Raw genomic sequence first — 13,009 nt, 5'->3', positions numbered from 1 at the left:
CGACTAGCATACAGGACGGGGTGTTCTACTTCTCCATTTTCCCGTTGGCACAGTACAACGCCCATGCCTCGCTCACTAGCATCGCACTGAACAACGAACCCTTTTGTATAGTCTGGCGATCGTAGCACAGGCTGGCTTGTTAGGGCACTCTTTAGGGCGCTAAAAGCTCTTTCCTTTGTCTCGTCCCAGACGACTGTTTGAGGCTCTGTCTTTCTTAGAGCATCCGTCAGGGGAGCCGCGATATCAGAGTACCTAGGGATGTACCTCTGATAGTAGCCGGCGACACCCAAGAACGACCGAATATCGGTCTTGGTGCGCGGTTGCGGAAAGTCTCGCACAGCGGCCACTTTTATTTCAGAGGGGCGGCGCCGACCCTGACCAATCACGTGACCGAGGTAGACAACCTCGGCCTGTGCTAACTGGCACTTAGGAGCCTTGACTGTCAAGCCCGCTTCGCGCAGGCGGGTTAGCACTGCCCGCAAGTGTGCCATATGCTCAGACCAGGATGCGGAGAATATCGCTACGTCGTCTAGATACGGTAAAGCGAATTCTTGCTGTCCCCGCAACACTTTATCCATGAGGCTTGAAAAACAGTATGGCGCGTTCTTCAAACCAAAACTCAACACTTTAGGACGGAATGTTCCCATTGGTGAAATGAACGCCGCATACCTACTAGCCTCTTCTGTAAGTGGAACCTGCCAATAACTCCTGACAAGATCTAGGGTGGAAATAAACTGAGCGCTACTAACTTTCTCAAGGCGCTCCTCGATGTTAGGGATCGGATAAATTTGATCCTTAGTGATGGAATTAAGCCTGCGGTAGTCGACGCAAGGACGAGGTTCCTTGCCCGGTACCTCAACTAAAATCAAAGGGGAGGTATAATCACTCTCACCTGCCTCAATAACACCGAGCTGTAGCATTTTCTTTACCTCAGCCTCCATAATATCGCTCTGGCGGGGTGACACCCGATACGCCTTGGATCGTACTGGCTCTGGGGAGGTAAGTTCTATATCATGAGTAAGTACAGAAGTCCTACCAGGCCTCTCAGAGAACAGACCTTGAAACTCTTGTAATAGCTGGTGTAGTTCGGTTTTCTGCTCGGGCGACAGCGGTGCTTTACTGATAAGGTCACTAATGACTTGACCGGTGTCTTCCCTGTTCGTCACTGAGCCTAGTCCCGGAAGCTCGACCGGAAGCTCTTCAGGAACGTTTACCATCATGCACACCACTGCTTCCCTTTGTCTATAAGGTTTGAGCAGATTACAGTGGTAAACTTGCTGTGCTTTCCGCTTTCCTGGCAGACTTACCACGTAGTTAACGTCCGACAGTTTCTGAACAATTCGCGCTGGGCCCTCCCACTGCACGTCTAGTTTGTTGTTTAGCGATGTGCGCAATATCATGACCTCATCGCCCACCTCAAAACGACGGGCCCTGGCTGTCCGATCATAATAAACCTTGGCCCTCTGCTGGGCCTTTGTCATTGCTTCACCTGACAACTCCTGTGCCCTTCTTAAGCGTTCGAGGAGCTTAAGTACGTACTCCACCACGACTGGGTCGTCGCCCCTACCTTCCCACGATTCTCGAAGCATGCGAAGCGGAGATCGAAGCGAGCGACCGTACACCAGTTCAGCTGGCGAAAACCCCGTAGCCGCATGCGGCGCGGTCCTTAAAGCAAACATCACCCCAGGCAGACACAGCTCCCAGTCAGTTCGATGTTCAAAACACAACGCTCTCAACACGCGCTTCATGACGGAGTGGAGCTTCTCAACGGAATTCGACTGTGGGTGGTACACTGAGCTGTGTAGCAGCTTTACCCCACACCTTTCGAGAAAAGTTGTCGTCAAAGCGCTAGTAAACACTGTGCCCTGATCTGATTGGATTTCCGCAGGAAAACCAACTCGCGCAAATATGGACAGTAGTGCATTGACTATCTTAACTGAGCTGAGTTCTTTAAGCGGCACTGCTTCAGGGAACTTTGTCGCTGGGCAGATCACAGTCAAAATGTGTCTGTACCCCGTGGCTGTTACCGGCAGAGGTCCCACTGTATCAATAGCGAGCCGTCTAAAAGGCTCCGTAATGATATGTACCAATTTCAACGGCGCCCTCGATTTGTCCCCTGGTTTGCCCACCCGCTGACAGGTGTCACATGACCTTACGAAATGGTCTGCGTCCCGAAAACACCCTGGCCAATAGTACTCTTGCAAGAGACGGTCCTTAGTTTTCTTAACTCCTAGGTGTCCGGACCACGAACCCCCGTGTGACAAGCGCAACAGATCCTGACGATAGCATTGAGGCACGATCAGCTGATCGAACTCCACTCCTCGGCGGTCTAGATACTTCCGGTACAGGACTCCACCTCTTTCCACAAAACGCGCAGTTTTCCTGGCGATACCTTCTTTGACATTGCAGCGCACGTTTTCCAGGCTGCCATCCTTTTTTTTGCTCGGCTATCAAAGCCGACCGGCTGACTTTTAGCAACCTATTAAGTCCGTCTGACGTAGGCGCGATGAGCAAATCAGTAGATAGCTCTTCTAACTTTCCCGTGTCGGGCGTTTCCTCTCCAGTATCTGGCGTCTTTAACGTTACAGACTCAAGTTTATTCAGTTCGGGCGTGCTCTGAATATCAGCTTGCTGCGCCTCTGACCCTTTTTCGTTGTTTGATAACGTCGGCCCCGCAACTACCGCCTTTGCAGCGAGCTCCCGAACCTTCGATCTGGTTAAGGCCTGAACACTAGCTTCACCAAACAAAAGCCCCTTCTCGCGCAGGAGGTGATCGGACCTGTTTGAAAATAGGTACGGGTACTGGGGTGGCAGCATAGAGGACACTGCCGCCTCCGTCTCAAGCGCTCCGAAAGGTCCTTCAATAAGCACCTTTGCTACTGGCAGACACACGCTATGAGCTTCCACGGCTTGCTTGATCCATGCGCACTCGCCCGTGAACATATGGGGTTCTACATAAGACGGGTGAACTACATCCATCGTAGCTGCGGAATCGCGAAGCACTCGGCACTCTTTCCCGTTCACGAGGAGGTCTCGCATGTAAGGCTCGAGAAGCTTCATGTTCTCGTCAGTGCTGCCTATTGAAAAAAACACAACTTTTGGTGTTGTTTCCGGACACTGCGCCGAAAAGTGACCCGGCTTCTGGCACGTATAACAAACGCGCGCTCGCCTCATCTCGAACCGCTTTCTGCGTTTGGCTGCCGCCATCTCTTTACGTTTGGTCGGACTGCTTTCACTCGCATCCTCACTACGCGTGTCCCCCTTTAATCTCATGGGCGTGAACTTCGGCCTCTCAAACTTCGAGCCAAATTCACCCTTTTGACCGTCCTTAGCTCCGCGAGCCCGACGCGTCACAAACTCCTCGGCTAGCTCAGCGGCTTTAGCCACCGTACAAACGTCTGGCCTATCCAAGACCCAGTATCGCACGTTCTCCGGTAACCGACTATAAAACTGTTCTAGCCCAAAACACTGCAGAACTTTATCGTGGTCACCAAACGCTTTCTCTTCTTTGAGCCACTCCTGCATGTTTGACATAAGCCTATACGCAAACTCTGTATATGACTCACTTCTGCCTTTCTCATTTTCCCGAAACTTCCGACGGAACGCCTCCGCAGACAGCCGGTACTTTTTTAGAAGACTCGATTTCACTGTGTCGAAATCCTCTGCCTCCTCTCTATCCAAGCGAGCGACTACGTCGGCCGCCTCGCCGGGTAACAAAGTGAGCAAGCGCTGTGGCCACGTTTCCCGAGAGAACCCCTGCTTCTCGCACGTTCGCTCAAAGTTAACCAGGAACAAACCAATGTCCTCTCCAAGCTTAAACGGCCGCATCAGGTCAGTCATTTTGAACAATACGCGTTCTCCTGCACCGTGTGCCTGACTTCCATTACGAGCGCGTTCCATCTCTATCTCGAGACGCTTCATTTCCAACGCGTGTTGACGGTCGCGCTCTTCTTTTTTCTCTTGTTGCTCTCGCTCTTTCTGTTCTTTACGTTCACGCTCTTCTTTTTCTTTCTGTTCTTTAAGTTCGCGCTCTTCTTTTTCTTTTTGCTCTTTAAGTTCGCGCTCCTGTCTTTTTGCAGTCTCCCTCTCTTCAATGGTCTCAAGGCATTCCGACAGCTCGTCATCCTCAGCCTCTAACTCAAGAATAGCCTTTAGCAGTTCAGGTTTTCTTAGTTTGTCTGAGACATCCAGACCCAACTCTCTTGCAAGCTCCAACAATTTCGGTTTGCGCAACGACTTCAAATCCATGGCTGCTCTGAATGCTGCTTTCTCTACTGCTTACTATTGTCTTGCCGCAAACTAACCCGGCAGCAACGACAACCACAATTACCAGCTCTGTTTCTGACACTAACAAAAGCCTGGCAAAGCTCAGAAGAAGAAAGTCCCGCACTCACCAAACCTCGCAGCCAAGAGTTCCGCGCAGTCGTTCCGCTGCAGGCAACCAGTCATCACACAGGGCTCGTTGCACTGCTCCCGGATCGTCGATGAGCTGCTCAGCATACAGTCAACTGCATCTCTTCGCTGTTGGCCTCCGTTGTCGCGATCTCACCGCTGGCAGACAGTTGTTTGAAGTCGGAGGCGATCCCACCGCTGCCACCAGATATTTGGATCCCACCGATGGCATCGGTCTGTTGGGAACTCGGCGCTGACGCCCGTGGTTGTACCTGGGTCGCAAGCCCCAAGGGTAGCGTTGGCCTGGCGGCCTGGGGTACAACTGGAAGCATCCGAAGGTCCCGGCAAAGCATGAGTCGACTGGTAACAACGAAACAACTTGTTTATTTTAACATCGCAAAGAGTTGGCGGTCAGGTTGACCGAAGTAGAGAGACGGGAGAGCACTTTACTCAACAGAAGAAATCGGAGCCCTCCTTTTGGCGTCCGGGGGCAGCTGTTTTTATACTCTCGCAGTTGAGGGCAAGAAGGAACCCCTCAATAGACGAGCACGTGAATGTACAATGGGCTAATGGTGACGCACACTGTCGTAGCGCTGCCGGTCGGGCACAATGACTGGAATGAGAGGGTGATCCCTGCTTTCGCATCGCCTGGTTCGGGCACAATGACTGGAATGAGAGGGTGATCCCTGCTTTCGCATCGCCCGGTTTGGGCACAATGGCACATACACTCACACACGCACATGAAGACACGTGGCATCGGAACATGCCTGGAAATGCCTGGAAACACCTGGCGGGGAGCGTTGCGGCGACGACGACCGGGCCAAAATGTCTGCCGCCCCGCCGCAGTCGCGCCGGCAAAACCGCGTGTCGCAGGCGAAACGCAACAGCGCTGTCACGTGGTTTTATTTCGTATTTCGCGGGCTTTCTGGGACAGGCGAAAAAAAGAAAATCAACACGCAGCATGTAGTGTGCCGCGAAATATTCGATCGGTCGTTTCTGAATCCCATCTACAACACAACGAAACGCAATTGGTCCTAAAGTGAATCTTAAAAAAATTGCCTAATTCATGTAACTAATTAAGCGGAATACAAAAAAATACCCCAAGGAGAGCGGCACGACGGCAAACCATATGCCGCAAGTTCCATTCAGCTGCGGCTAACCGATTAAAAGAAAAAGAAAAGAATCCTTAGTTCAAGTTACGTGTCACATCCTGTATATCGCGGCACACTATCGCCGCACAGAATTACTTGTAGCACTGCAAACATCAGTTCCGGCTAGAGGCGCTTGTGCAGGCCTGTTGTGCTTAAAAACTGCCACACCATATCCGTCGCCCTCAGCTGCCATGGCTTGCTGGGTCAGCAAGCCAAGCGGATTTCTTCTCTTAGGTCTTTGATCAATGCTATGTGTATAGTCACTGTAGAACGGCACCTATCAGACACTGCGTAACTAATGTTCAAGATGAGGGCCCAATTAATGTCAAAATGTTCCTCTTTCGCTGTCGGGAGGTCGCATGAACGAGCAGTCGGTCATACAACAATAATGCTAAGGTAGAGCCAATAAATAGACGATTAAGCCGCCAAGTGATTTCTTGCATTCAAGGCGTACGTTCGAAAGAGCGCTGACGGCCCGCACCTCCCAGTGCGATACTTCGGCTAGAAATAACTGGCACGCTCAGTGCTTGGGCAAATGCTCGCGCGCTTCGAACTGACGCCGCAAAATGTGGCGAACAATCCCCGCCTGCTTTTTTTTTTTCCTCGGCTCATCCAGACGCGGCGAAGAAAGCAAGCGCCGGTTCTTCAGTTTCATCGCAGTCCAGCGGCAGAGGTCCCGAAACGTCTGGCCCACGCCCGGTCCCAGTGGAGGTCTCGTCCACATCTGAAGACGGTGCAAGGTGATCCCGAGTTTGTCTTTCAAAAAAAAAAAGTTTATTCGAAGAAGAAGTATTTTGTTGATTGAAAAATGTAGAGAGGTCGGCCGGATAATGGAGCATCTGGCCTGCTACTCTACGTAAGGGAAGGGGTAGAGGGGAAGAAAAAGACTCCCCGGACTGTTCAGTGTGTGGCGCTGTAGACACTATAGAACATGTGCTCGTGGTGTGCCCTGAGTATGCGCGCGAAAGACTGACAATGGCAGACACCTTGAGACATTTACACAATGGACCCCTGTCGGAGGACCTCTTGCTAGGCGCATGGCCACAGAGTTGGCAGACGACAGAGACAATGCGTGCTCTTTCATGTTTCCTAGGTGACACGGGCCTGGACTCACGCCTGTGATACCAGTTGCCTAATGTGTCCTTCACCTCGTTGATTCGAGTCAAGCCAACAAACACTGACGCCAAGGACAACATATGGGAAATTACTTGCGCTCAATAAATGAGATAAAGAAAACGATAAATTAACGGAAATGAAAGTGGATGAAAAAACGACTTGCAGCAGTTGGCGGAACGATCCCACTAACTTCGCATTATGCGTGCGATGCTCTACCGATTGAGCTACCCCGGCGCCGTTTTGCCATCCACTTTCTTCGGTATTTATGTTTCCTAGCAGAACCTTGGGAATGTTAGCCATCGCCACTACTCACAAACTTTGGCGGCGGACGTGGAACATCCTTTCGGCCGCAGGCGTCACGAGAACGTGATCTTTTTGGTTGAAGGCAACCAGTCCATAAACCCACACATGCTACCTGAAGGCATCAATGTTGCCGGATTCGTGACTCTCGTTATTTATTGAACGAGAAGAAAGGGGTTAACCGAGGGGCCGAATTTTTATGTGTCATATCATAAGAAGTCAACAAACACTGACACCAAGGACAACATAGGGGAAATTACTTGTGCATAATAAGTTAAAGAAACGATAAATTAATGGAAATAAATGTGGATGAAAAAACAACTTGCCAACAATGCGCAGGTTCTCTGATCATTCCACGTGCAGCTGCGGCAAGGTGTTTTATCATCCACTTTCATTTCCATTGATTTATTGTTTATTTATTTCATTTATTAACCACAAGTAATTTCCCCTGTGTTGTCCTTGGTGTCATGCTGGCTTCTTATGATACGACTCATAAAAATCGGGCCCGTCGGTTAAGCCCCTTTCCTCTCGCTCATTTGAGTAAAGTAGCATATAAATTCTTAATGTGCTTCCATATACGTCCTGCTAAGTGCGTGGAACATCATGCGTTTCTGAAAACTACGACCACCACCGTTGGGTGATGGACACTCTTATCCAGAGGCACTGCTGCAGTTCCTTCAAGATGTAAAGCTTTTTTTTTTCGCTCGGGTTTGTCACGCGAATTACGTTCAGGATGAAATTAAACGCAAGGATATGAACGCCAGTTTTATGCAGCGTTGTTGGGGACGTGCTTTCGCGACCTTAAACAGCGTCTGCTTGGAGCTCAAACCATAGGTTGACCATCGGAGAGGGCTCGGCAGGGAAGACGAGGCGGCGTAAAAACAAATATTGCAAAACAAAACAATATTACAAAACAAATATTACAAAACAAAATACATCGTTACGGGTGAGCGACGCGCTCCAAGACAAAAAAAAAATACAAGAACGTTCAGCTTGCGTGCGCCTGCACGCAAGGGCAGAGAAGATGCGACCACACGTGACGGTTCGCTAGCCCTCCCCCAACCGGGCAATCTCTGCTGCTTCCTGGTAGAGGGTCTTGTCAGGACCCATCGTATCAACCTGTCAACCTGCACAGGGGGACACCGGGGGGAAACCACTCCTTGGCCACGGCCGGGCTAGAGGTGGCCAAGCGCCCACGTCGCCCCTCAAGCAGGGCCTTGCCTTGGCCCAGATGGGGGTGAACGTGGGACAAAGGGGGAGTAAGATTTCCGTTCGCCGTATTATCGCTTCGCACACACCCGGCGGACAAGTCCTTTCGTGTTGATGAGCGTGACGATTAGGCACGGCGTGGTCTGACGGGCTCGGCATCTGTTCCATTCGCGGCCGTAGAAAGTGACCAGCAGCTGGAGACAAAAATAGAAGTGCCAAAAAAGACGCTACGCTGTATGTCGTTTCACGAACAACCGAGGAGCCCACGTCGCCAAGCTCACACGTAATGGTTGCTTAGTTGCTTTGCTGTTCTGCGGCTAAGCACGAGGTCGCCGGCTCAAATCCCGGCCGCGGCGGCCGCATTTTCATGGACGGCGAAAGTTAAAAAAAAATAATGCCCCTGTACCGTACATTTGGGGCACGTTAAAGGAAGCCAGGCGGTCGAAATTAACCCGGAGTTCCGCCACTACGGTGTGCCTCGTAATCAGAACGCCGCTTCGGCCAGTAAAATACCAGAAAGCATTTTTTTTATCGCCGCCCTTGCAGGCTTTTACTTTGGAAGAAAATTTGCGACCGAGAAATGTCGTGGGGACCTCATGCGGCACCCGAGCAGCTGTAATGTCATATCATTGTCAGGATTGGCCGAACTACGCCTACGCATCGTGCATTGATTCCTTAGCATTCCTATCACATTATTGTATATATAGAATTCATATGATAGCGTTAGTGCACACAAGTGACTTTAGTACTACAACAAAGCCTAAGGTTAAGGCATCATCCTGAACGGAATAAACCCATGCTTGCGTGAAGTTGTGGTCGCTCTCAACAGCGAAACATTTTCTTGGTGAGCGAGCCAATGCGTCCAAAGGCGGCTATATTGACCAGGTGTCTGCTGTGCTAGCATAAACTCCATGTCTCGAAAAATCAGAACGCGTAAAACAGCGCATGCCGAACGCTTCACATATTTTGCCGTTTCCGTGCAGAAATGCGTGACATGCTTAGATTTAGGTTCACACTGACATCATGCCGCGTGGCAACCCACGCGAATAAAGAAACGCATCAGCCACTTCGTCGGTGCTGATTTAAGAAGGTTCTTGATCTCTATTCAACATCACACACTCATCGAAGCCTCAGTCTCTTATGCTGAAGCTAGCAGCGTAAAATACATTATATTCTGTCCGGGAACGCTTGCAATTGCAGTGGACATTCTAGTATCTTGACACCGGTTACGCAAAACCAATTCAAAAACAGGAATAAGAGTTGTGTCTTGTCCGCATAAACGTATTAGCGTTCGCAGAAAGCTGGGCAATCAGGCAGCGGTACGGCAGCAAAATCGTTGGTAGCGACGTCTTGCCACCCGTAGTCCAACGAGAGAGGGCAAAAAGCTATCACTGCGGCGTCCCGCCATGTTCCACTCATCTGCTTGCCTTAAAGCGTCGGTAGCGACCAAATCATCAATGTGCAGACTTATTACGATTGGCTATTTATCTACTTTGTCTATTACGATTGTCTACTTATTACGCGTTGTAGTTGAAGAAATCGTTAAAGGAATTACTTTACCGCCACGTGCACTATGACGAAAATACATGAAAACCAGACCAGTACTTGCCACCGTCTGTTCATTTTTCAGAGAAAGAAGATCCGACGTTGCATAGTTGCAATAAAATTTAGAATTATATTGCCTTATTTTGCTCGTTCTAATGCCAGACCTTATAATTTTGGCCAAATCTTATCTCTTTTATTCGTGACGAGTTTAATTCATTCGCTCTTTCCACGCCCATGTACGTTGACTTCTCTTGCAACGAATTTGGTTGACACGCCTTCATTATATTACGTTTTTGCCAAGACGCCAGCTAGGTGGCATTATCCCGGAGATAGCGAAGTTTATGGTGCAATATTGTTAAGGTTCGAATATATTGGCGATAATTACAGCTGTGCGGCTAATTTTACCGGCCCTGCAAGTAATTCTCGCTGCTTGTTTCACTCAGACAAACTTTTTGATACCATTTGCGACAATGCGACATTGGAGAAATCGCAAAGTCGTTTTTTGAGCAGAATGTCAGATACATACCCATGCAGACACCACGTTCGCCAAACACGTATGAAGTTACAAAAGAAAAACCTTCACATAAAAAAGAAAAAAAGAAAAGAAAAGCGTGGCTCAAAGACTTTTGTCCTGTAGACACGTGTATAATGTGCCGTTGTAAGGAAAATCTCGCTACTTTTAGCGTAAAAAAAATGTAACTGCTACGTGATTAACTGCCGAATATCGCAAGTTACTTGTGGATTTCCGCCGCGAAACCATAAACGTAGTTCGCATTACCCATCTAGCGTGTATTATTCGGTTCGTATAACAAATTTTGATTATTCGCCCTATCCTAGTTACCCGGCTTTCTATAGGACAGGTTGGAAAAATCCACTCTCTACATAACTGCCTGTTAGCGCAATTCAAGCATTAATAACAAGATCGTTACACAGGACATACACCGGCCATTGTTGTCCTAGGGACGTGAAAATGAAGTAGGCCGCCAGCAGAGACACCGCATTCAAAGTTGTAGGTGTGGCCTATCCTGAGGGGCAAGATATTTATGCTCGCTAATTTTAATGTGGTCTAAAACACGGGCCTATAGGCACACCGCTCAAAACCCTGGTGTTATTCTTGTCAAATTTGCTCGAATAACTAGCTTTTCTTTATTTAGCGGATGGGGAAACGGCGCCGCGGTAGCTCAATTGGTAGAGCATTGCATGCGAAATGCGACGGTTGTGGGATCGTTGCCCATCTGCGGCAAGTTGTTTTTTCATCCGCTTTAATTTCCGTTAATTTATCGTTTCTTTATTTCATTTATTAAGCACAAGTAATTTACCATATGTTGTCCTTTGTCAAAGTGTGTGTTGGGTTCTTATGATATGACTAACAAAAATCGGTCTCCTAGGTTGACCCCCCTTTCTTCTCGTTTTTTCTTAAATGCGACTAATTTCAGAAGTTACCAAGAACTATTTTTGCTGACTTACAGAAACGACGGAAATTTACGTTAGATTAAAAGAAACTCATTTAAGTACTTACAAATATTCAATTGGCATGGTTACTCCGTATGGTTAGGATCTGAGTGTTCTCCAGTTAGACCGAACGATTATTCATAATAATCAAAAAAACATTGTGCACCGGGCATTCATTACGTTCGAAAGGGCCATGAAATGGTCTGCTTAGTAGGCTGTTCTTGCATTTGCCCACCAGTCCGTGTTTTTATGTATCCGTCTTTTGGTAAGCAGCGCAAGAAATAAGTACTCCTCTGCGTAATTTCGCTAATAAGTGTATCGAGTTGTTCTGGCGCCAACTGGTAGGCGGAATGTCATTGAAGAAGAAGCTTTATTTAAGAATGGTCCGGCAGTTTTTGTTGCGCTGGCCTCAGGTGGCGGCTCGAAGTCCTTGGACTCGGGCGGCATCTTCGCCTTGTCGGCCGTCCCAGAGCTGGTCTGCCACCTTTTGAGAGCCGCCTCCCAGCGGCGGCGACGCCGACGGAGAAGGTCCGCGGCGGCCCCCACAGCCGGGGCGGCGTCGGGAAGAAGCGAGCTCGAGGCTTCCCGTACTCTGGCAACAGCCGCGATTATGGACGGATCGCGAACGGAGGTGGTTTCATTACCGTTGTTATCGGCACACTCCCAGAGCATGTACCACAGCGTTGCTCTCTGTCCGTAAGCGTTACATGCATTTGTTGGATATAAACCCGGGTAGCAGTGATGTAAGACGGCGAGGCTAGGGTAGGTGTGTGTCAGGAGCAAACGTAAGGTGACAGCCCCGTTTCTGTTTATTTTATCGTGCTGTGGCGGGAATGTGCGTCTTTCGAGTCTGTAATGTTGGGTGAGGTGATTCACTTTTATTCTTGCCGCTGCATTTCTGTCACTGAAAAAAAACTTTTTTTTCCTGTCTATTTAAAGGGATGAAAGCGAGGAGACAAGCCAGCAATGCGCCTGCGCCGTCTGCGACAAAGTTTTCGTCTGCCAGTACACCTACCACCTTCGGCTCCCCCCGGGCAGGAGAGACGGCTCCCATGTTTGTCCCGAATGCCGCCGCGTATTCGATGGAATGGGCCGTTTAAACTTGCACCGAGGCGAGTACACCGGATAGAAAGGCCGCATATATCACGAACGTCATAGTTCCTCTCACAAAAAAAAAAAAGCTTCATCTCTAGAAGCATCTCCCCACTTGACACTGGTGGACTAGGTCCCATCTATTTCGAGATAATGAAAAAAAAAGGCATTTGCGAACAAAGCGAACCTCGTATAACCTGCACCTGGCCTGAAACGCCGTCTGCAGCGAAGATTCTCACAAATTTTATAAGGACCAGGAAAGTGCCGGCGCTAGATGCCTCGGTAACATCGGTGAAAGTATGTATCATTTAATGTGAACTGCAGCTTTGACAGTGATTGAAAACGAAAAAGAAAGAACTGAGGTGAAACAGCGCGAAAAAGACGAGGACACAAGGAAACAAATACCACAGACAAGCGCTGACTGCCAACTGGAAGTCTATTTGAAATTCACCGGACATATATACCTCTTTCAGCATAGGCACGCACATCAGTCGCGAAAACATCTGCAAATCAACATTTTAATCTTTCTTCCAAAAATGTTATTTCTTTTCCCGACAAGGCAAGAGAGGGAGTGCTTACACATATATCTCCTTCTCTTCTTATATGAAAAGCCTCTACTATTTCTCTTTCCTTCTTACCCTTTCCTTTCCCTATGAATTTTGTCTGTTCAAATATGGGGGTGCATTGACACTTGTTACAGTGTCCAGCTAAATGACTCCCATAGCCATTCTTTAGGTTAGTGCTGTGCTGAC

At 48.9% G+C, this 13,009-nt stretch overlaps 1 protein-coding gene across 2 annotated transcripts in view; it reads left to right on the top strand.

The window, feature by feature from the left end:
* The window catches only part of LOC142559564 (uncharacterized), a 29,518-nt gene extending 16,841 nt beyond the window's left edge, over nt 1-12,677 (top strand). The window contains exons 5-7 of one of the 2 annotated variants that reach the window (XM_075671142.1): nt 6,160-6,283; nt 11,579-11,796; nt 12,105-12,677. In XM_075671142.1, coding sequence (XP_075527257.1) covers nt 6,160-6,283; nt 11,579-11,796; nt 12,105-12,265 — 503 coding nt within the window. In that variant the 3' untranslated portion in view covers nt 12,266-12,677. The remainder of the gene's footprint in view (nt 1-6,159; nt 6,284-11,578; nt 11,797-12,104) is intronic. The other variant, XM_075671143.1, reaches the window with a different exon arrangement.
* Nucleotides 12,678-13,009: the final 332 nt, after the last annotated feature.

This window comes from Dermacentor variabilis, chromosome 10 (genome assembly GCF_050947875.1).
Source record: "Dermacentor variabilis isolate Ectoservices chromosome 10, ASM5094787v1, whole genome shotgun sequence".
Taxonomy (NCBI): domain Eukaryota; kingdom Metazoa; phylum Arthropoda; class Arachnida; order Ixodida; family Ixodidae; genus Dermacentor; species Dermacentor variabilis.
The sequence above is the reverse complement of the archived record's forward strand: the minus strand, read 5'-3'. Positions and strand labels throughout refer to the sequence as shown.